The 25,538-nt window shown below is 39.9% G+C and overlaps 1 protein-coding gene across 1 annotated transcript; it reads left to right on the top strand.

Annotated features, from left to right (window-relative positions):
- Nucleotides 1–233: 233 nt before the first annotated feature.
- LOC131139849 (glycine N-acyltransferase-like protein 3) lies at nucleotides 234–11,476 on the top strand. Its single transcript, XM_058089776.1, has 8 exons — nucleotides 234–311; nucleotides 415–522; nucleotides 730–850; nucleotides 1,290–1,413; nucleotides 1,486–1,822; nucleotides 5,237–5,368; nucleotides 8,517–8,583; nucleotides 11,415–11,476. The coding sequence occupies exons 1-8, from the start codon at nucleotides 234–236 to the stop codon at nucleotides 11,474–11,476; spliced, it is 1,029 nt and encodes a 342-aa protein (XP_057945759.1).
- Nucleotides 11,477–25,538: the final 14,062 nt, after the last annotated feature.

The raw sequence follows: 25,538 nt of genomic DNA, 5'->3' as shown, positions 1-25,538 counted from the left end.
CAATAAACACAAGTTAAATAAAGAGAGAGCTGTTCATATGAACCATCTCTGAATAATTACATATTCAAAACAAAGGAAAGCAATTACATAAACAATGACACTGTGGGGCTGTTCTTCACACGGTGACTAATATTTGATGGTGTAACCGTGGTTACTTTGCAAATTGGTATACATGCATTTGTATGGGGATAGTGAAGACATTGAAGCAGGCAGCTCAAACTAGTATAACCAAAATGATCATCTTGAAAGCATTCAAGGACCTGATTCTGATGAAAAATATTCTCTCCAGAAAACTGCCACACTCAATTCATGTAAGAAGTTAGCTTCTTTAGTTTGCTTTCTATAACAACTATACGACGATATCCAGCATCCACATTGTAAGTAATAATTCTTCAATGCTGCATTGTATTTCAGGTACTTGGAGGATTGTCCCATATACTGGAAGGCAACATGTTTCAACTGAAGATGTGCGTTGACTCTTGGCCTACATTCAGTACTGCCATCTGTTATCGTCAAAAACAGGTACAGCTTAAATGGACAATGCTAAGAATGTAAAAATCTAGATTTTATGACTTGTTTTATACAGTATATAATATTTATATTATTTCATATTAAATATGTTAATATCAAATAAATACTATATATTAAATATTTATTATTTATTAAATATATTTAAAATAAAACATTTATTTAATTAAATATTAATTTTACCTGCCGAAGGATTTGGAGGTCGAGGGCAGGTTGGAGATCCCTGATGTGTGCAGCATTTTTTCCAACAACCAAGACAAACTCAGAAGGCTTTTGACAGATGACAGCCTTTTTAAATGGGGGAAGAATCTTGAATTCAGAGGTACAGTATGGAAAAAGTTTTCATTTGATTCCCAAAGAATTAACTCTGAACAACCTGTTTTAAATAAGATGTACCATATCATTTTTTGAAATTTGAAGGCTCCAAAAATATTTTTCAATCAATGCCTATCTTACAAATACATTTAGACAGCAACATTTACAAGTAGCTATTTTTTCTTGTAAGCTTTGTTTAAGCATGCTTCAAATTAGAATTGGTTCTTAAGTATTGGTATAATCAATTATATTTAATTGCATGTATCCTAGTTTATTTTGACTTGCTTCAATCCTGCTTTGGCAAAGAATGTGATAAACTCATTCAATCAAATGACTGTGATCCTTTTGCAATGAGCAATTTTGTTTGATATGATATATCCAAGGAAATGTGCTGAGGGCAAGTTTAAAACAAATACTGTACATTTAGTCGTTATGTCTTTCTTTAGTTGAAAGCACTCATCATCAAATCCTAAAGGAAATTGCTTCTCTCAGAGGACTCCATCTCAAAGATATGTATGGACGCCTGCTTACCTACATCCACTACAGCCCAGAGACAATGAGCAGGCCACCGTAAGTTGAAAAGAAGTCTTCCATTGATTGAATTTCCATCTTTTTTTTCTTACATCGGTTTCTGATTATCAGGAAGACGTTCAAGGAACCAATGACAAGTTTGAGCGAGTGCCATGCTGAGCTTGTGCTAAAATCCATGTGTTGTGGAACAAGCAAGGAGGAAATCAATCTAGTGAAAACCTATATCAAATACCTCCCAAACTACTGTATGGTGGATGAGAAGGGAGAACCAGTGTCCTGGGTGCTGACAGATGAGTTCAATGAGATCAGGCTGGCCTACACCCAACCAGAGTATAGACGAGCTGGTCATTTGCGAGGATTGTACTATACCCTGATTGATCACATGGCTTCTGCAGGTCTGCCTATCTTCGGATGCATCCATGAAGAGAACAGGGCCTGTCAGAATGCTGTACAATCATTTGGCATGACCCCCTGTTTTGAGACATCCTGTGTGTTGACCTCTGATGACTGTATCACAGCACCCCCCAAAACTGGAAATCTGCCTGTATAGGCTACTAAGGCTGGTTATGTTGGACAATATCCTAAATCGAGTTGCTTTTTATATAAAAGTTTCTAAATCAAATAATCACAACTCAGTCCAATTCAGTCTGTCAGCACAGAGTCACAACAGTCAATACAACAACAACAGAATTGTCATGAACTGTCATGTTGTGGTTCTTGCAGGTTTCTGATGGTAGGTTGGGAACAGTCGGTAACCTGGCTCTTTCACTACAACTCCAAATCTGATTTATTATCCCCCTTTTTCTTTCACCTCGCATTTGCTCACGAATGCTGATACTATGTGGAAACGCATCAAGATAATATTTGATGACTTTGAGTGCTAATGTGCATAATTGTGGTAAACAAAAAAAATAAAGTCCACTAAGCGGGATGGTATTCATTTAGTGCTTTTCATTTGATGTTGTTCTTGCCATAGTTTGATACAAAACATCATAAATAGGATCAATCACATCGCTATGATATACATGTTTTAACGAGATGTTGAAAATCTTCCCCAACCTAGTTTGATACTAAATCACTAATGCTAGCACAACAGTACTAGTCAATAACAGCTATTTTTAGATGGCAGTTCCATGCAAAAAATTAGTGAGATGTAAAAATTGTAAAAAAAAAACAAAAAACACTTGTTAGTTGGGGCACTCTTATGCCTCGGTACCACTGTATATGAAAATAAAAACATTACCTGCACTGCTCCGGTCTCTGTTCCAGTTATTTATGATAACTCAAAAAGCAACATTAGCTACAAATACCTATGGTCTTGCTGCAAGAGCCATCTGCCAGGGCTTTGAAGCTAACTTCATCAATCAAAATACTATTTTCTTTCTCCATTTAAGCTCAATATTTGTTCCAGCTTGTGGCTACAGAGTTCGAGTACTTCAATAGTGTGGGCCGGGGGTCAATGAGGAGGAGCGCATGTTAATCGTGAGTCAAAAAAAAGTTTGCTCCGTTAAAGAAAACTTCTGTTAACGTGCCAACTCTGACAGCCCTAATTAGAATATATATAAATAATGAAATAATAAAGTCTGAAGAATGATTTACACATACACATATAGTTAAATAATAAACAATACATATAGGAACTTCTGATCAATCCAAATCAGTTTCAGACTTGGATGCTCTTATTTTGTATTAACTTCCTGCTTTGCTCCGTTTTCCTGTGTTGCGCTTATCGCCCACACCTATTCATAATTTCTGTTGTGTCTATTTAGTTCAGGTGTGTGCTTCTCTCTTTTGCGGAATATTTGTCATTTGTTAGTTTACTGTACTTAGTTGCTGTTTTCTGCTGCCGCAATCATTATTAAAATACTTTTTACCTGCACTCGGTCCTGCTCTGTGCATCCTGGGGTTGCACCGAAATGCCTACAAGCCTACCCATGACAGATTTAACATAAAAAACAGAAACACGGACAAAACAACCAGGCTAATAGTCAATTCGCTGCAGTGACACCAGCTGGCCTTTATCCATTAGCTCGGTAACGTTATGGCTGTTGACAGTGTAACGTTCACATTCGCTTTAAAAGGTAAAGTAAGTAAGACTTGTGAACTGTATGCACTTCTGGATGATATTTGGTACGTTTAAGTTAGTGTGGGGTTAAGTGTGGTGGGGTTCATGTTCACACAATTATATTGGCTGAATAACTACAAGTCAGGATGGCTGTATTCAGTTGGCCATTTATTTGTAACGGCATCATACAGCACTTATTTTCTTGCATGATGACTCTCGTCATGGCATGAACACTTCCCAACACTTCCTCAATCTCTTATCCTACCCTTTTTCCTCCAAATGTTTGCTGTAACCAGCATGCTGAACCTAACTGCCCTCTATAGCTTACACATGGAACAGCAGCTTTGAACAACACAATATACCCAACGCTACAATATTTTTGTATTCAACATTGTGGTATGCCCTACCTGTTAATAGTAGAGCTGCTACCTCAGTAGAAATGTTCAAGTCCCGACTTAAGGCTTATTTTTCGACTTTAGCATTTAGTTAATACTATCCCTGACCTGTTTGACTGCAGCTCCGTCTCCTCACCTGGAATCTGCAACTACAACTCCTTATGGTCGCCTCTTTAGTTAAGTTAGCTGTCATTCAAACCTGAACAAATACTACCTGGAAGCCATAAGCGCTAGCTCCGTTCTAACATGGTGAAATCAAAGCAGTGAAACAGTGCAGTAGAGCGAGGGGGGTTAACAGGCCGGTGTTAGAAAAAACTCTCTGAAACCAAGCGTTCAGAGCGATCCCAAGCTTCTTTCAACGCCCACTTCTAAATGCCCAAACCTCATTATCCGAAACTTTGGCATAGTTAACACAAGAATACAACATTCTAACAATATTTCTATGTCAGAAAAGCAAAAAAAAAGCATAGTAGGTCCCCTTAATAATAATTTTCATTATTCATTTTGACGAAAGATGACAACTACCAACACTCTAATCAGCACAAGAATAATTTACTATAGCAGGGGTCTCAAACTCAATTTACCTGGGGGCCACTGGAGCTACGGTCTGGGTGAGACTGGGCCGCATCAGGTTTAAAAAAAAAACAAAAAAAACAAACGCATTTATTAAAAACTGAAAAATGAATAAACTTTGCATTGGTTCCGATTTTCTACAAGAAAAGCTCTGATAAAACATTCCACTGTTCTTAAAAATCTTACTTTTTATTTTTCTACACAAAATAAGATGAAAAATAAATAAACAAATCAAGAATAAAGAAAATCAATCAATCAGTAATAAATAAATATAATAATAATAATAATAAAACGGCAAATAATAAAAATTTAAGAAACCACATATAGTTGGTGGGTAGACAGCATTTTTCAGATTAAAATGAACAAAGCATTATTAGAGCCCTGTAGACATGACAAAACACGACTATAGTCACATTTATACTCTTTTTATTTACAACATATTGCGCAACTGCAGGGTCTTGAGACACATGCTAACTCACAAACTAGAGAGCAAGCGACCTAAACGGTAGCCTTCAAGTTATTTCCTTTAAACTTAAATAGCCAAAAACTTACCACTTCCACATGGATAAGGAGGATAACTATTAACAGATATTTAACCTTTAACATGAACATTAATCAAACGTAATAACATTTTATGGTTACATGATACCATACAGCATCCATATCAAACAATAAATTTCATATCAAGACGGGGGCCTCAAACTAGTGTCAAGCGTGTCACATTTGGCCCGCGGGCCGCGTGTTTGAAACCCCTGTACTATAGTGTCATGATGGTTCACCATACTGACTCCTCATATTCTCTCATGACCTTGATCTCTTGTGTGTTCAGGTCACCTTGCCCGTGGGTCAGAAGGAGAGAATCCCCAGTGTGCATATTTGTTACCACTCTGAGGCTGGATCACAGATGTCCAGTGGGATTGGTTGGAAGGTGATATGCAATGTGGAGTCTTCCGGATTTCTGGTACAGCACAAACTCTCTGGGTGTTCACTGCATTATACTTGTGTTTTCTCTTGCTTTCTATCAGTATTCATTCTCATAAAATACAGCTAAAATCAGTGATGGCATTTAATGAATAGGAACAAATACAATGTGTCCCACTGTGGAATTTTCTTCATGCAACCCAGAGGGTATATTTACAATAAATGCATTTCAGCCCCTTTCTGTTGATGAAGCAGCAATTCAACATTGTGTATATGCCAGGAACTTTTAAGAGCTAAAAAAAAAGGCTGATAAAGTTGGAATGCTTTTACCCATAATATTTCCTTAATATAAACTCTAAATGAATAACGCCAGTGAAGAATGTCAGTCTCTATCCTCTGCTGAAGAGACACATTCATTTACATAAGTTTATAAGAAGCTTATTTTGTGGAATACTTTATTCAGTACATTAATTAAGTTCCTGTTGTTCACTTTTCATTGAGATATGTCTGTCTTGATTAGCTGGACTAAACTCTTGCCATAATAACTGTGTACCCTTTTATAGGCTAAACAATCTAACTAACTAATGATAAATTCCATCTCATAATTTATGGATCTTTGGTGATTGATCTGTATTCTTAGAATGCATTATCTGCGTCTGACATTCTGACATATAAATACTGTACAAAGAGATTCTACAGCTATTATTATAGGATACAGAATTAAAATAATCTTTATAAGTCTGATGGACGTTTTGCTCTGTTGTGAAAAGTTTAATGTTAATGGCAACCGTAATCACTGAATGCTAATCTATGAGCAGCAACACTTCACTCCAGATGGCTTTGGTTATATTTAAATATGACAATCTTGGTGAGTGGACCACAATTATTTTGAACAAAAAATTTGAACAAAATCAACACCTGCATTTTTTTAGAGGCTCCTATGGCCAAATGGTGTTCATGGTCTACTAAAGTAAATAACTGCTGGGTTGTCTAATGCTACGTTCCCACTAGGGTTCACGACATGGATTTTTGGCTAAAATCAGATTTTTTTATGAAGTCATTCACATTGCCAAAAAATGTGACTTCACTAATTTGTGAATGAATGACCTGGTTGTTTAGAACGGATAATGCATTTTTGACGAATACAAGCATGAAACAAGTATATCTCGTCATTATCTGTATTATTGATGAAAGAAAATACTCATTATGTATGCACTCGTCATGCTTGGCCATGATTGGCCAGGACCACAGGATGTAATTGGCAAGTTGAAAATGGCTTGTGTGCTGTCATACTGCCTCCACCTTTATAAGGTTTTTCTCCGTTTGCCTCTATTTCAGCTTGTTTTCTAAAGTTATTTGGTAAACTTGTTTCGTTCATAACGCATGCAGTGCATTTAACAAAACAGTGCTGTGCAAGTGTTGCGCCAGGCACTTATGCAATAACTGATCAGACCACTTTATTCCATGAAGTCATCATTAAACAACCATGCTACCTTAAATATAAGAATTTTGTTCATTTTCAGTTGGCAGTACACATACAGTAGGTAGTAACGCATGTGGTGCATTTGACAAGACAGCTGTGTATGTCTCATGTGTTTATTTGTTGTCTTCTTGCTTATAGTTTGACTTGTGATATAAAGTCAGTTTAAAAAATGCTTCTAGTACTGAACACAGTGCCTACTGTGAACAAGTCTGACAGATTATTACTCAGATTATTATTGTATGAATCACCACTTGCACTTTGAGATCATTTATTTGATGTAAAGTGCATTATACATTAAATTATTATTATTATTATTATTATTATTATTATTATTATTATTATTATTATTATTATTATTATTATTATTATTATTATTATTATTATTATTATTAACTTCACACAGATAATTAAAACAATTAAATAATCAAGTCTTACACACATACACAGTATTCATATAGCTGAATAATAAAAAATATAGCAAATTCTGATCAATCCATGTCACTTTCAGACATGGATAATAATTTATTATTAAGCCCCACCAATTTCCGGTCAGGCTACGGCCACTTTAAGTGTATGCCCCACCCACTCAGAATACAGATGCAGATAATTTTGATGGGTGGAGAGATACAGATACCAATAGTGGTGTACTCGCTCATCCTTACTAAATTGTTTTATGTAGGAAATTAAGAAGAAAGATTTTCTGGATAGCAGTTTGTGGGTCTGTTCCGAGCAGCCAGGAATGGTGGGACATTTATGTGAGCTGCTTCAGATTTGAAAAAAAAAAAATAATTGTACTGTTCACACTGACATGAAAAAAAAATCAGCTCCAGATCACATATGATCAAAAAGATCTGAATTATCCTGCAGTGTGAACGCAACCTATTTGATGTGTCAATGTCAAAATAGCAGCTTCTCTCCGCAGCTTATCACCTGCTTCCAAAGAATGCACCATCCTCTTTGCTCTATGCAGTAATAAATCATTGTAAATGCTGGAAACAGCGTTTAAACAGCACCATGCCACATTGCTATATGAATGTGCACACAGACATAGCAATGTCCCACTCAGGTGGAATGAATGACACAGAAGAAAAAATATTGGCTCACCTGTTACATCGCTCATGCGCCGATTTCTGGAATCTTATTTTATGTGGTGCTAATGTGACTTTTTTGTTGAAAACCTGCAGGGTCTGCAGAATAAGGGAATATATGTTCCATTTGTGGCAGTCTTTCCCGTACAGCTTAATTGTGTAACCATATTTGGTCACTAAAATTAATCTTTAAATGACATTTTTTTTCTTTCTCTTTAATTTTTCAGAAGTGCATTAACGCTAGTGTTTAACTGCAAAGTACCATTTGATTGAATTTATCATAAAAACTATATTTGAATCAAGGGAAGTCAGTGCTGACTTGCAAAATATATTAGCTTTAAATGACGAATTATCCTACCCAATTAGTCTTCTGCTTTTTAGCTTAAGACAGATAAATGTTCTTGCCTCTGCTATATTCAGCTCTCCTGCTCATTTTTCGGAACATTTTAATATTCATGTGATAATAAGAGAGATTAGAAGTGAAGTGAATCGCAGTCGGTCAAAAAGGTCTTTACTATGGATGAGCGATTGACTTATCTAATACAGATAATGCATTTTTGCCGGGATACGAGTATGAAACGAGTACATATCGTCATTATCCGTATTCGTGTTTAAAGAAAATGCTCACACGCAGCGACCGCCTCTCCCAGGACGGCGGCAGCTCAGCCATGCCTCCTTCAAAAGGTGCAATTCAAAAATGCCACTTTTTGCATTGGTTACACTTCCTCCACTTTATTAGGATTTCTTCAGCTTGCCTCTATTTTGGTTTATGTCAAAAGTCACTTGGTAAATTTGTCACGCCTAGGGTCAAATATTACACCCCCCTCAATATGCTACAGTATAGACATTGCAATGTTAAACTTGTTTCCTACGCTGTGCATTTCACAAGAGAGATTTATATGGCTTGTTGTGTCACAACGTGGCTGATGAGATAAAGTCCCTTAGAAAACTTTGCTTCAAATACTGAACACTTTCCTTTTTGAGAAAAATACAGTGAACAAGGCTGACAGATGACTCCCCTATCCGCCATAATCGCACATCTGCATGAATTCTTGGTTGATGGCAATCATGCACTCATTGCCCATTTTATCAGGTGTATCTGGAATCTCAGGCAATCCAATAGAATAGAGGATAGTCTTCAGTTTTGACTGACATTGCCAGGGATTCATCAATTTAGTATTATGTTCATTGGTAAGGTTGTAGTTGGACAGACTTTTTAAATAGACTTCACTACCCTTGTTCTCGGTATTCATGCCATGCGTGCTGTTTCTCTGTTTTCCTTCAATTTAATAGTTCCTGGTGTACACTCTTATTTTTGTATGCACTTGCCATTTTTGTGCAGCCACTTGATGCCAGGCTGGCAGTGTGCAGCAGCTGTCTGCAATTAAGAATCAATTGGACACTTAAGCCCATCAAAGTGTCAGAACTTGATGCAAGCATTGTGTTATGTCATTATTTTATACTTCTCAGTCTTTTCTAATGCTTCTAGTAGATAGATACTTTATTAATCTCCAAGACAAATTCATAGTACTAACCTGTATCGAGGTATTTTATCACAGAGCCCTTTCTTTCTCTGTCGACTTGTTTTTTCAATTCTGGCTGCAAAACTGAGTACTTGCATCAGCTCATTAATGAAAGACCTTTACCTGCGCTTCAACTCTGTCTCTGCATCCTGGATGTGCATAAATACTACCACAAGTTTGTACATACTTACGATGCTACCAAAGGCATAGGATGCAATTGGAATATGTTGGACTGTGTGACTACTGTTTTCTTCTTGACTTGTTAACATCCTACTTGTGTTGACATATTAAATCAAAATATGAGGAATGTTTCTTTGTTTACGAAATTGGCTGCTTCAACACAATGAGAACGATATTAAGCCCAGATTCGCACATAGTGCTTCATTTCATCCTTCTGCAATAGAAAAGTAGTTCTCTTTTGTTTACCGCTTTTTTCTATATATTAGATTAAATATGAAAACAAAAACTTATGTGTAAACATGTAATTTTGTCCACATTGAAACATTCTCAAGGTTTAAAGAAGATTTTTTTAAAAGGTCATAGCAGCTTTTTTTTCTCCCCTTTACTCCCCTTTAGCCCCTGTCCCCAGGTTCTCACTGAAAATTCACTTTTTTCAATGCTGTGGTATAATCCAGGTTAATACTGCCTTGCTTTTATTTTGAAGTGGATTTTGCACTGAACACAGGGCTTAAAGTATTCCGGCACTGTACCGGATCTCTGGCGTTTTTATATGAAAAAAAAGTGTCGGACTGAGACAAACACAAACTCATTGTAGCCATGCGGTAGGGCTCTGAATGTAGCTATTGCTCCAAGAAGCTTGTGTATGCTACTAGCGGCAAAAAAGTCATCCGCCGCCACGACGAAGATGCTGGGCATAAAGCCGCTGTCCGCACCCTCGTACATACAAGCCGGTTACTAAGAGCAACAGCCACATCTGATGCAGCTACGTGTTTGCTCTTTCATCGCAGAACATCTTCATCTTTCACAATTACTCAACCCTCGTGGATATGTGCAAAAAAGTTTCAGTGGCTAAAAATGCCCTGTCCAAGTTGTCGATATCAAATCAACATGCAAGCTACATGAATACTCATGGGATGGCTCTTGAGATTTAAAAAAAAACTTTCTGCGCAGTTGAAAGGATGCATGTTTTCCATGAATATTGATCAGGCAACCACCCAAACATGGAAAAATATTAAATGTAATGGTTCGCTTTTTTTTGACAATGATGCAGGCAAAGTAATCACTCAAAATTTAGCAAGCAGGAAAGTAAACAATAGCAATTAATCTGCTCTTATGGCTGAAGTTCAAGATGTCCTGCGCTGCTAAAATCTTGTTTGGCAGCAAGTTACTAGTGTTTTAAAGGATAACTGTGCTGTGATGAGAGGCAAGAGGAAGATCTCTGGATCTCTGGAGACAAACTGCATATGGTGGCAAATGCTGCCATGGATGTGTTGAGCCCAGAAATGGAGGACTTGTGCTCTGATCTTTATTATGACATTGAGAAATCACCAAAGCAGAAAGAGATTTTTGCTGAGTTTCAGAGTTTGCTGCACCTCCTGCCCAGGACCTTGATACGACCTATGAGCAACAGAGTTATTAAAATTTTGGAGTTGTGCAACAGGCTGAATGAGCTCCTGGATGCACTGGTGGTGCACTACTATGACTGAAGTTGCTAGTATGATCCACTCAGCGGTGAGTCAAACTTTACTTAAACTTTATGAATCGCTGCAGCACTGCACTCGTGCTGTTCAAGAGTTACATTGGCGTAATGGCTAATCTACCATAGCAACAACCCCGGTCGGCGTAAACTTGTTAAATGCCCGCATTTTTACAAATGGCCCTATCAAGGAACTTTATTTTACAGCTTTTTTTCACCCACTGAACCTCTCTGACATTCCACACCTGAAGGCGACACGCATGATGGCAAGCTACCCTCACCCCGCTTTGCAGTAGGAACAATCTAACCCTTTTCCTTTTGGATCCCCCCATCAGCTTCCCTGCTTGTGGACTGGATCATGGATATCAAGGACACCATGCATCTCACCCTGGACTGAATCCCGACTGAAATCCATGTGTTGTCGAAAGTGTGTTGCATATTGTCTATGATGAAGCCATATCTACTTATACTAGTCCAAGTATCTATATACCCTGTACATGACTAATGCTTTATTTTTGTGTGTATATATAAATAATTATAACTATGAATAGCAATCTTTCTGTCCTTTTATTCACACCATGAGGCTCCAATAGTCAAACCATCTTCTGAGCGCTAAACTGCCCTATGCAATTGGTCGCAGTCAGCCCCTAGCCCCAGTAATGCATTACAAAAGCAGCAGAGTTCCTCCTCAAAAACCTACCACTGGACAACAGCATAATATCCTCACTGTCTCCTCTGAACCCATCTCTAATGCAGTGTGACGCTGTCTGTGGAGCTTTTGTCACATTAGGATAGGCCTTGCCCAATGCTGTTCCTCCAGAAGAGCTTGGTCAACTACAGGAAGAGGCTCAGGCATACCAGATTGATGTAGACCTGGTGCCTCATGCCCAGACCTACAATGAAGCCAATGACAGAGTGGACGTCAGTTGGTGGAGCTGCATCTCTGAAAAACCCAGAGAGAGGTGTAAGGTATCCAAACCTGTGTGAGCTGGTTAAAGCTCTTCTCTCCATTTTCACAGCCCCACTGGTGGAAGGGTGTAGAAATCCTCCCCCGAGGACTCTAAGTGGGTTTCGAATAGAGGATAAGGGAATCTTAAAGAATCAAATTGTAGAATGAGAACCAGATTATTTATTCCTGACAACAATACCTAATACAGACGTCCGGGCTTATTTGCAGTCCCTGTATGCCTACAAGTAAGTGGGTCTTATTACAGTGCAGCTGCAAAAAAGCACCTTTCCTTTCCCTCCCTGGTGTTTTATACACTCGAGGCTGGAGTCCTGGACCATTCAGTTTTCGCCACTGTCCTTGCTTGAACCACTTTCATGGGGTTTCTCCTTTTGTTTGTTCGCTGTGGCATCAAGGCATCTTTCCTTTGCAGGGGCATCAGGGCGTATTTTCCTTTGCAGGGGCATCAAGGCATCTGGAACATTCTGCTTTTCCTTTGTTGCAGAGCAAGCTGTCATATGTGTACTCGATGTTTCCACCTTAACTGTCAGTTGTCATGTTAGTCCTTTTTTTTGTGGGTGTGCGTGTATAAGTATATTTTGTCTGTATTTGTGAGACTATGTGTTTGTTTTAGCTTATATATTTAGCTAGCACAATTGAGCGAATATCTTCAAGGGTCATTCAATTTAATGGATGACCTCCTTGAAGCAGACAGGTGCTCCATGAATGTGGAAACCTATGAGAGCCTTGCAGTTATTAAGTCCTCGAAAAAGCCAGCAACTGAACAGCCTCAACTATGACCATAGACCAGTCTTTGAGGTGGTCCTGTCTGTTATCATACCAAAATTATCCGTTATATATGCACAAGAGGAAAGCAAAAGATCAGACACTAAAGGCAAAAAGGCTGAGTGAGGCAGCAAGAGTGCAGTCAGCAAAGATGGCAAACAAACTGGTACAACAGGCCAGGAAAACCAAAAGGCTAGCCACCACCTCCTCTGGAGCATCATCCTCCTCAGGACCAGCCAGAACCCCTCTCTCAGGAGCAGCCTCCTCCTCTGGACCAGCCAGACCTCCTCTGGACCAGCCACACCACCTCAGGACCAGTCAGAATCCCTCTCTCAGAAGCAGCACCCTCCTCAGGTCCAACCTCCTCCTCTGGACCAGCCAGACCTCCTCCTTTAGGTCCAGCCTCCTCCTCTGGACCAGCCAGACCTCCTCCTCTGGACCAGCCAGACCTCCTCTGGACCGGCCAGACCTTCTCAGGACCAGCCAGAATCCCTCTCTCCGGAGCAGCCCCCTCCTCAGGTCCAACCTCCTCCTCTGGACAAGTCAGACATCCTCCTTTAGGTCTAGCCTCCTCCTCTGGACCAGCCAGACTTCCTCCTCTGGACCAGCCAGACCTCCTCAGGACCAACCAGAATCCATCTCTCAGGAGCAGCCCCCTCCTCAGGTCCAACCTCCTCCTCTGGACCAGCCAGACCTCCTCCTTTAGGTCCAGCCTCCTCCTTTGGACCAGCCAGACCTCCTCCATTAGGTCTAGCCTCCTCCTCTGGACCAGCCAGACCTCCTCCTTTAGGTCCAGCCTCCTCCTTTGGACCAGCCAGACCTCCTCCATTAGGTCTAGCCTCCTCCTCTGGACCACCCAGACCTCCTCAGATTTAGTAGCTTTACTGACTTGACTTAGTTTTACTTTTCACTTACCACAATCATTTACTCTCTTCACATTTAACTTGTATGCCATCTTGTGCATTAACAAACAGCATTCCAAATAGTTGTTTGCCAAAGTGCTTATAATATGAATCGGCTCCACCCTCGCTCTCTGGGGAAAATAGTTCCGGCTCAGGATTTTTGTTTACTTTAAGCCCTGTGAACAGGAAGTCACTTGGTACATGTGTTAATGCAGTATAAATGTGGAGAAAAGCAGTTAATGTTTAAGTGTTCACTTTTTCATAATAACTTGGTGGACTGGTAATCAATAAGGTGTTTGACATAGATGGTTTGGTGACATAAGTGAATTGACTTAAACGTGTTTCACTGTACTGTACTGTAAATATAATGTGGCAGTCAAAACACAGTCAAAACATTCCAAGTTGTTACTTTCCATTCTTCTTTTCTAATAATTCAACAAAGAAAGTGAGTGCCCTTGAAGAATTTATACAGTATCACAAGGGGCTTCCAATTCACTTGTGATTCTTTGTAGATCCACAAGTGCAACTGACATTTCTTATTGAGCTGGTACAAATGGCATTTCCCCAGACAACTTGTTAACTTTTAAAGGTTGATGGATTCAATACACATCGGCCTCATATAAGCAGTGGATCACTGTGAAAAACAAAGCTCAGAGATTAGCCGCTGTCAACCCAAGGATGAGATGTGCAAGTTTGAGTGGCAAAAATGTGAACACCATTTTTCTGGTGACATGGAACATATTGATCTTGATGCATTTGTTGGAACAAAGACCCTAATTTGAGGGTCTCAGTTGTTCTGGCTGCAATTGTCCCACAACTGTAAATCCAGAGGCCTTTTGATATTAAAAAAGGCTCTATGGATTTCATGAAACAAGGACAGTTAGCTTGTATAACAAACTTTGTCAGGTTAAACAGACTTTAATACTTTCTCAGAGGACACCTTTCCTTAAATGATCAGCAATGAAACAAGGTAACCGTAAGAATTCATTAACAATAATTGTACATTTATGGTCATATGGAGGCTGGTACATCAGAACACTAAATTTAAAGTCATTATCCCTGCTTTTTCAAGGTCATCTCATAAACATTAACCTTCCAGGTGTGTGCATTTAGGCTCCACAAATGAAACTAACTGTAAAGATCAAAGTGGAGTCAAATTAAATTAAATGTGTATGACAGAACTTACAAAGTATATATGTATATCAATTAGGGCTGTCAAGAAAACGTCCCTATCTGCACTATTTTTTGCACACATCCTATTTGACCCTCAGCCCACACTTTTGTTTGATGAAACACAGTAGTGGATGTGGAGCCACAAGCGGGAACAAATATTCAGCAGAAAAGGGTATTTTCAATGGTAAGTTTAGCTTCAAAGCACTGGCAGATGGGTATCGCAACAAGATCAAAGTTATTTGTATTTACTGTCGCTGTGAGTTGTCACAGAGTACGTTGACTGCCAGAGAGAAGTGAGAATGTCCCGAAGCGCTGCCGGTATCTTTTTTTAATTGTCATTTATACTGTGGTATCTGGCAGTCAACAGCTAAGACCAAGCACTGTGGAGAATTTCCATCAAATAGATGCTGAAGTCACAGGACAATCTGAGTCAAATTAACTGACTGCAAGAGAGACTGTGGTACTTTTGCTTTGAACTGAGAACTAAAATTCGGATTACGAGCTGCTAGTTACCGGCAGACATAGCCAAAGACAGCTATTTGGGGGGCTTAGTATGTCAATGTGACCATGACTGAAGACGAAAATGGATCTAAATATCATTAGCAGCGCTAGCATTAGCAACATGCTAGCTAGTCACCATGAAGATTTTCCATGAAAGTCACCATGAAAATATTATGTATTGTATAAAACTAAGGCAGGAACAACATCAAATTAAAAACACTAAATGAACTTGGTTTTTCAGAGAGGTGCTCTGCACAAATAAATCAATAACATAATCATATCTGACTTTTATGGATTCCCACGTAGTAGCAACCAAATATGAAGTGAAAGAAAAGCGGGAAAAATACAGTATAGTAGTCTGCCTGTGTAGAATAAAGTTAGATGGTGGTTTCAAGGACCACCAAACAAAGTGGGACTAACTGTATATTACTTTTTGAATAAAATAATTTCCGAAATAGGGCGGCACGGTGTTCGAGTGGTTAGCGCGCATACCTCACAGCTAGGAGACCAGGGTTCAATTCCACCCTCGGCCATCTCTGTGTGGAGTTTGCATGTTCTCCCCGTGCATGCGTGGGTTTTCTCCGGGTACTCCGGTTTCCTCCCACATTCCAAAAACATGCTAGGTTAATTGGCCACTCCAAATTGTCCATAGGTATGAATGTGAGTGTGAATGGTTGTTTGTCTATATGTGCCCTGTGATTGGCTGGCGACCAGTCCAGGGTGTACCCCGCCTCTCGCCCAAAGACAGCTGGGATAGGCTCCAGCACCCCTGCAACCCTCGTGAGGATAAGCGGTAGAAAATGATTGAATGAATGAATTTCCAAAATAGATGTCCCTTCTTTCCTGTGTATCAAATAATTTACCACAAAGAGATGCACAATGGATAAAATGTGAATAATTGTGATTATAATTGATTACCAGCCCCTCAATTTATGTAATAAATCCTACACATAATTATGGATGCTTCAACATTTTTTCTTTCTTTCTATTTTATTTTTTTGTAGACAAATGACTGCCAAAGGATGTGTTTTGCTCCTCACAGTAGTACTGGAAGCCCAATCAAAAAGTGCAATTTTCATGGGGTTGGATAAGACGGCTCTATTAACTTCCCAGTATGCAGCACCACCCACACAAAGATAAAAAGCAGTGGAAACCAATGCAGGGACTCTCGAATATGCAACAAGGAAACAACAATGTACCCTGGATTGCTTTCATGTTGGGCAATATGGTTCCATCATTAGCTCTAGAACATTTAACCCCCTGCCACACAGTACAAATGTTTGCTGATAAATATGAGATTTCATTTTGGATGGCTTGGTCAATTTTGGCTGTGCTAATACATTCCATACTAAAACACCTAGGTATTCTACCTTCTATGCAGAATACATATACTTTCATCAAATAAGATTTCACAAAAAGCTTCTAAAATATACATACAAAGAGTGATGAGGAGAGGAGAGAGACAGCACTTACTTCCAACACATTTTTCTCACACATATGTAATTGCTGCATGTTTTTTTTGCTGGCATAAAACTGGTCCGTGTGTTTGGTCAGTGTGTGGTTTACATTTGAGTTCAAGTGAAGAATTGACAGCAGACTGAGACCCATTTATCAAGCGGTCTAGGTCTTACATGTTTGGTGATTGCATTCACACTTGACCTAGCAATCCGTACTAAGAGTGAATGTGAACTAGCATCCATCCCAGCAGGTTTCTTCCTTTTAAACCCAAACGGCAACAAAAATCTTCAACCTACCAGATATGTTTTAAAGTTTCTAAAGCATTATAACCATTAATAGAGAATGCAAAATAACATTACTCTATTACTCTTTATGTGTAAGTAGGGCACTTGTTAATTACACTGAAAATGCAAATGTAAAAATGTAAAAATAAATGTTTATCAAAACTTTTTTGACTTAAGATTAATTTATTTACTCATGCAACATCCTAATTAAAAAAACAAAATTTAATAATAAGCAATGTTTTATTTATTTTTTAATGTTTTTATTTAATTTGGTCAATGTGACAATTGAGGTTTCAGTAAACACTGCTGTGCTGCGATGAAGTATACCAAAATGTGATATTGTCTTGCATGTTTGTTTTTTTTTTTACAAACTGAAATGGAATAAGTGATATTTATTTTAATATGCAAATTGATTAGAAAATAAGTACTTTAATTTTTGCTTGCTATGTCACATATTTGGTACTCTTTTCAAGAAAATGATCCATAGATGTTTGTTTCTTTTTGAGCTTACTTTTCTATTTCAGTAGTGATGTTTTGTGATTTTAGCTGAGTAACTTTATGGAAATGGCAGGCGTAGTTTTGTCATGTCCACCATAGATTGGAATGCATCTACTAATGAGAGTGACTATTCACATCCTTTTGACTGCAATTGACTGTTGCTATGTTGAAACAACGGCCATTTATTGTTGTTCTCCTACTTCGTTATGAACTGTGCTGGCATTAGACCAACGTTTAAAATGCAGCCCAGTCTCAATCACATTTTAATATGTGTGCTTTGTTCCAACTCATCTATTCCACATCATCATTTGCAGCATCCACTCATTCTCTCTTTGTGTGCAAAGAGCTGCAGGCCCCTCCTTCAATTCCTTGGCATGATTGCTGGTAGACTTTTAGACATTTTTAAGCTCCTTATCTATTTTGTTGTTCTGTCTAGGGTTTACTAGCTCCTTGTTAACTTCTAAGTTCTCCTTCCTAATGTTCAACATCATTATTAGCTCTTAGAGAGCACCTGTTACCTGGCACTCTTCCCACATCCTCCAGCTCTGGATTTGAGTTGACAGAAACTTTTTTTTTCTACCCACACATTTGAAGTCTTGCCACCAGCAATGTTTAGTTTGTCTTGCTAGTGAAAAATTGTAGCTGCATTTCTTTTCGATGCGTTAATTCCTGATTCCAGTCAGTGATGCCAGCAAAAAATTAATGGTCAAGATATTCAGTCAAAAAAAGTGCCAAATTCGTCCCAAATGCCGATATTGGGGCGAGAGTGACAGATCAACATTTGCAATAAAAAGGACAAGTTGCAACTCCAATAAAACATCCCATTATTATTTAATTGCCATTGTTCACAAGCAACTTAGGAACCTAGCAAGCATTTGCATTTAAGCTCAGCCAATAAAATGTCCCCCAGACAACCTTAGTATTAAGACAGGATTAGGATTTTGCCCTCAAATAAAAGCTTTCATGAAAACTGTGCATGTATGTGAGTGATGAGTAGTTCAGGCAAGAATAGTAGACATCAATGCCTGGTACATTTATTCATGTCCGGCAATAATAAATCACCACACTAATTCTAAGCATGTAGTATATCATGTATTAAAAGTGCTATCCCCTTTGGCTCGAAATTACTTTTTTTCACCCCACAAGGCATTGTGGACTCTGGTGCACAGTCCAGTCCTTGGCATTTAAAAGCAACAAGAGGCATTCATTTGATTGGTTAAGATTACACTTGGCTGTGGATGCATTAAACCCTCTCACACCTTGCGCCGGTGGGAGGGATGGAGGCGTGGGTTTGCCGCGATGTGCCGGACTGCGCTGCTCATGAAAGTGGCAAAATGTACTGGCCACACCCTGATGGCGCGGCCCACCTTCCCCGCGCTCGGTCTCTAGATTACAACATCCATACGGTAGCATATTAAGGTGGGTGTAATATTTGACCCTGGCATTTGATACTAGCAGAGCGTTTGATGCTGCAACTGCACAGGTGCACCGAATGTTGTTGCCAGTCAGTGCGACAGTCGGTTAATATTTATGTTAATGTTGACATCACACAAGCCTGCACACAAGCCCACATATGCTATGAGACAAGTTTACCAAGTAACTTTGGATACAAACTGAAATAGAGGTGAGCTGAAGTAAACCCAATAAAGTGGAAGGACTGTGACCAACGCAGCCCTGCCTAATGTGATGCCGCTGAGCTCCTCTCTGACCACCGCTTATAGAATCTGTCTCAGGAGAGGCGTTCGCTGTCTGTGACTGGTCATTGTGTGAATACACAATGAGCATTTTCTTTAAAAACGATTGAGGATAATGACCAAATGTACTTGTTTCATACTCGTATCCGGTGTAAAAATGCATTACCTGTAACCGATACTCATTTATAACGAGTATCCGGTTCATCCTTAATAATAGATTTAAAATAATGTACAACTTTAAGCTCCACCTATTTTCATTTAAACCACACCCATGTCTGGTTTATGCCCCTCCCTCTCCGAGTACGGATACAGATACATATAATTTAGATGGGCGAACAGATACAGATATAGATACAGATGCAAGTAGTGGTGTACTTAAGGTAAGGTAACTAATCAGAAAAACAAATAATGTTGAGTTGCTAATAAATTATATTTATATTCACAACTACAATATGTAATATACTTCTTCTGAATGTCCTTTCATGTTTTTGCAATTTGGCTAAAAATGACTGTGGAAGTACATGCATTAGGCCTTTAATTAGATGAAATTCATTCACATTGACTTCTAAAAAAGCCTCCATAATTTTCGTGCCCAATTGGCATTACAGCAGACTGGTTTAGGCATTTTACTGGATCCACCAGATGGATATCTAATGAGCACTTTTGTCAGGAATAACACACACAGATGGAGATAATATACAGTATGTATTCACAACTCACACAGTTACACATAATAATGGCACTGGCCATCATGTGCCTGCCACACCACACAAGACCACAAAGTGAGTGATAACTTGAGACTGTCCACTCACCCACAAATGCATGTAATGCATGTACATAGTACGTTAACTTAAAGGGGATTATGCTAATTTTTCGGTCCTTTGTGTTGAGATGCGGACTTCTACAGAGCAACTACACACGATGACCGGTGCATATTGCTTTCTAGTTTTTTCAGAATCTGCACCTATTCAGGTGTAAAACGGTCTGTTTTCAATTATTCCACCCATGGTCCGCCTCCAGGTACGCCTACTTCGCTGTGGTTGGTCACTATCATGAGTGCTTAAAAGGACTTCAGTTTTTTTTTTCTTTTTTTTTTGCTGCTAGCTTTGAACAGTATAGGTGTTGATAATAAACGGCCATGTACCTTTTTAAAATATTGGCTTTTAACGTACGTGTCGGATTGTGAATCCAACCGCGAAGTAGGGACTGGACAGTCCAGAGCTTCTAAAGAAAAGAGGTTACTTCAAGACGTCTCGTATTATCAAAGGTCTCATTCATTCATTCATTTTCTACCACTTATCCTCACATGGGTCGCGGGGGTGCTGGAGCCTATCCCAGCTGTCTTCAGGCGAGATAAACCCTGGACTGGTCGCCAGCCAATCATAGGGCACATATAGACAAACAACCATTCACACTCACATTCATACCTATGGACAATTTGGAGTCGCCAGTTAACCTAGCATGTTTTTGGAATGTGGGAGGAAACCGAGGGTGGAATTGAACCTGGTGTTCCTATGGAAGATCTCAACAATCTAAAATCAAGGCTCTCAGTCAGTTGGAAAGCATCATGACAGCTCCCTAAAGGACAGCGGCAATGTCATCAACACCAAAACCCAGCTGAACAACCGAACACAGTGAACTATTTTGGAGGTTTAAAGTCTGGTGCTTTCAGTATAGTATCAGCAAACTCAGCAGGTTCCATCTGGATTGGAAAATGCCAGATTGTTGATCCTCCACGTGTTCCGTCTCCACAGTATTCCGGTATATGTGGTGTTTGATAGGGGTCCCCAGTTTTCCCCGATGGCGTGGACGTTGTTCTGCAGGCCAAGGTAGCCACTATAAACCTTTCTTCGCATAGGATATAGCATGTATTCACCTGTGATTTTCATACAGAGCCAAGTAGAGATGGGACTCTTAAACTGGTTCTTGTGGAGTGTTTGAATTCCTTGCCAGTTTTGTAGGCCTTATACGTAGTTGTAAATAAACAGGATAGTGTCCAAGACTCAGTGTTGTCCCACTGTTTCACTGTGTTCCACAAAAGATAACAAAAGATGAAACGGCAAAAAGGTGTCGAAAAAGACACAAAAGTAACCTGGCAGGGCAAGTAGCTGCTGGAGGCACAAACCTATGCAAAAATTTAAGTTACAGCTCGAGAGACACAGCACTTGAGTTTGGGGGAGAGTTGGTGGAATAATACTGTTGACAGTTGACAGCTGACAGTATTCAGCCTTAGTAGCCTGGTGGAAATGGGTCAAGATGGGAGTGCGAGATACTGCCCTCACCAACACATTGCAGGGCCCTGAGAATACACAGCCTGGAGAGGGCGTTGGGTTTGTAGTTCTGGGAGCCAGGGCGGAAGTTTAATCTGGTAAGGAGGGCCCAGCTCACCTCTCTGGGAATCAGCCTCTTTGCGGAGCGAAGGTAAGCTAGATTTTTGTCTTTTGTGCATGTTATAAGGGACCTCTGATCCCTCCAGCCAGTGCATCCACTTGTGCAAAGCTAGGATGACAGCTAATAACTCCCTGTTGCCAATGTCATAGTTCTGTTCTGCAGGGATCAGTCAGTGTGAGAAGAAGTTGCACGAGTGCAGCTTGTGGAGGTGGCGCGCTGGGAGAAGGCTGCTCCCACACCAATGTCCGAAGCGTCAACCTCAACCGGAGGTCATGGTAGATGGATGGAACTATGGATATAACTATTACTTGAGGAGTGGCTCTTATTCTCTTCTCTGGTGGTAAGGTGCTTGTCAATGCGGACAGCTAGAGAGATGAGGTCATCAATGCCCGTGGGGGACTCCAAGGGCATCATGTGGTCTGTGATGGCATTTGATAGCCCAGAGAAGAACGGGTCAACGAGTGCTGAGGGCCTAGGGAGCTCAGGCCTAGAGAGCAGGCCTGTCGGCATCAGGAGCCACGGAAGGTCGGAGAGTAACACATACACTTCCATGGCCAGAAGAGGAGTGGAGGCGGTGTTGAGCTGAAGTGGCGACAGATGGGAGTATATTCGGGCATCAAGAGCCTCCAACGTGGTGTCTTGTCTCTCAGCCATTATAACCATGCAGGCACCAAGTGTGCCGACCTGCTCCTCTTGTTGGTCGAGGCATTGTGCAAGATTGCGGCGTGCCAATTTAAGCGGTCGGCGACATCATTTGGCCAAATTATTCTGTTACACTGTGAAGTGTGTCTGGACCCCAGAGGCAGGAGGCAGGTGAGTCTTACAAAGTCTTAAGATAACATTCATTCATTTTCTACCGCTTTTTCCTCACGAGGGTCGCGGGGGGTGCTGGAGCCTATCCCAGCTGTCTTCAGGCGAGAGGCGGGGTCCTCCCTGGACTGGTCGCCAGCCAATCACAGGGCACATATAGACAAACAGCCATGCACACTTTGGAGTCGACAATTTGGAGTCGCCAATTAACCTAGCATGTTTTTGGAATGTGGGAGGAAACCGGAGTACCCGGAGAAAACCCACGCATGCACGGGGAGAACATGCAAACTCACACACAGAGATGCCCAAGGGTGGAATTGAACCCTGGTCTCCTAGCTGTGAGGTCTGCGCGCTAACCACTAAAACGCCGTGCCGCCCCAAAACTATATTGTAAATCCAAATAAATAATAATGTAAATCCAATTAATTCATTCCTGACTCACAAAAATCTTAACACAAAACACACACACATATATATATATACACAATGTATTTTATGCCTGTGAATATTGTCAGTCATCCGGGCCATTGTATTATCAAGTCATATCTATCTGTTATCAATGCATTTTCGGCAGAAGAGTGCCCCACAGATGGTACAGCATATGCTGCTATTTCTGCATTTTTTTTTACATTTCGCTACCCCTCTCACCAATAACGGTGTTTTGATGCTACCCCGAACACTTCTTCACACTCCTTCATAGCAACATCCAATCCTCCTCTTCCCAACTGGACATGTCCCACAATGTTATCGTGTGTCATGGCTGACGTTCTTCTTCTGTCGCTCTTTTGCATCAGATGATGTCCATTTTCTTTCTGTTAAAAGAGGTTTTGTGGACAGTCTAATCTCTGTAGACCTTCAATGTCATCTGTAGTCTCATTTAAGATTCTTCAGCAAGGCTTGTGATTGGTAGTTCAATAACTCCTTTACCGTAGATGCTGATGTCTGATTGGTCAGACAGCATGTGACCCCAAGCCACTTCTTCACATCTTTCGCTCCATCCTCTCGACCATTGTTTTTGCGACCTCGTAGATTGGGAGTGGCAACATTACCCTAGGGAGAAGTCCATCGCAGCATTGTCTCTTTGATGGTGTCCAGACTGGTGGTGATGACCTGGTCTTTGTCCCTCAGGCTTGCATTGTACCATCTAGCCGGGCTTTTAACATGTCCTGCTCTAAGAGTGCAAGGCCTACATGAAAATTTTGAAACATTTTTATGACAAAAAAATGGGTACTCTGTTGACTTTTAAAACAAATGTCACAGCCTAAGCCTAATGCAAGTAATTATCTGATTATCAGGTTGTTTACACCAACATGTCAAACTAATTGCTGATGCTCTATCCATTAGCTTCACAACACGTGTTGATATGTCACACATATTGTGTGAACGTATACTAACAATCTTAAAGCAAAAGCAAAAAAAACAGCATCTATCGGTGCTGCATCAGCAACCTAAATCAAAAATGCTAATTAAAAAAACAACAATTAAGCAAGTCCCTGGGCAGAAGATTGGCCCAGCAAAACAATTGTCCCAACAGAGGCTTATCAGACATTCAGAAAATGAGCCATATAAATGTGTCTGTGTTTATTTGTTTTTTGAAATGTTGTCTTCATTTGAATTCAAAAGACTGTTTCACTCCCTTTGTGTTTTCAATTAGGAGAATATGCCAACTGCCCTGCTGCTGCCGCTGCCAAGGACGTTAGTGCCAATCCTACCAATGAAACTCTGAGGGAGAGCGTTTGCACCAAAGAAGAACCCAATCAATTTTAGAAAATCACTGCATTAAAGGACTGACGCTTGACAAATGAGAAATGCACCTAAATAATGTACGGTAAACCGTTTACAGTTTTTTGTGATTTAAAGTTAAATGGAGGAAAACACATTGTGCAGTTGCAATGGAATTGCAGCCATCTAAAGTATTCATTTTATCTGCATTCTGGACCTGAGACCATGTATGAACATTGCTCTTTTAGCTCACCTGTCTTTGGCTGATAGTGAATTACTGTGTTTTTCCAATTCATACACTAGTTGTTTCACAATTTAACACTAATAAGTGAATTAAACAGATGCATGAAGAATTGAACAACAAAAGTGCAATCATGATAAGAACAGTTAGTAGTCCCAATTAGTATGGGACTGGCTGTGAGCCCAGTCATAAAAAGTATAGTTTGGAGCTGAAGAAGGACATCCCCTTTAAGTCTTGTTGGAGATAACAGGGCTTTGTAACCATCCTACTGGACTCTCTGCAAGAATGACAACCTGGGTCTTCCCGATATTCTGATTGTGTGGCCTATGTGCTAACCACTTGGTCACCGTGCTGCCGTTCAAAGTCTCGTATGAACATAGAAACACCCACAAATGTTGCTGAGATTGAAGTTACAGATGTCCACCATGTTCCGGTGTAAAGTATTAACTACTGTACATGAGGTACCATATTTGCTGAAATGGTTTGTTTAATTCAGCAATGTTGCATGTCATAATTTTGCGACTTTGGTCCTGAGCGGGCTATAATAGAGCAAATGCAGTTTTTTTTTTTTTTTTTTTTCATGAAGGTTTCCTGATGGCCTCTCGCTCAGTGATTTATTCCAATAAAAGTAAGAATGCACAAACTCTAATGGGTTCTAATTCTAATGGAAATATTCAACATTCAAGCAATTAGTTCACTCAGGTGACTGATGAGGCACAGGAAATTGGGAAATCAATAAATACAGAAAGAGGTGAGATGCAAGGATATGCAACGTTAAAAATTACATTTTTATGTAAGCAGCTCATCTCTTGTGTGGTCTAAAATATACTGCTTTTAGTGGGGTGGGGGCTGTACTATCACACCATATTATACAGCAAATTAGTCACTGTGTAATTCAGCGAGTTTTTTTTTTTTCTCTCTCATTCCAAAACATACCGCTGTGCATGTATCTTTTTTGTATCTTATCTCAATCTTGCTGATGGAGTGCAAAGCAGAAACGGTTGGCCTTAGGCTACGTAACATGCTCACAATGTGCCACTGTGATTTATTGTT

The sequence above is a fragment of the Doryrhamphus excisus genome, chromosome 12 (assembly GCF_030265055.1).
Source record: "Doryrhamphus excisus isolate RoL2022-K1 chromosome 12, RoL_Dexc_1.0, whole genome shotgun sequence".
Classification (NCBI taxonomy): domain Eukaryota; kingdom Metazoa; phylum Chordata; class Actinopteri; order Syngnathiformes; family Syngnathidae; genus Doryrhamphus; species Doryrhamphus excisus.
The sequence above is the reverse complement of the archived record's forward strand: the minus strand, read 5'-3'. Positions and strand labels throughout refer to the sequence as shown.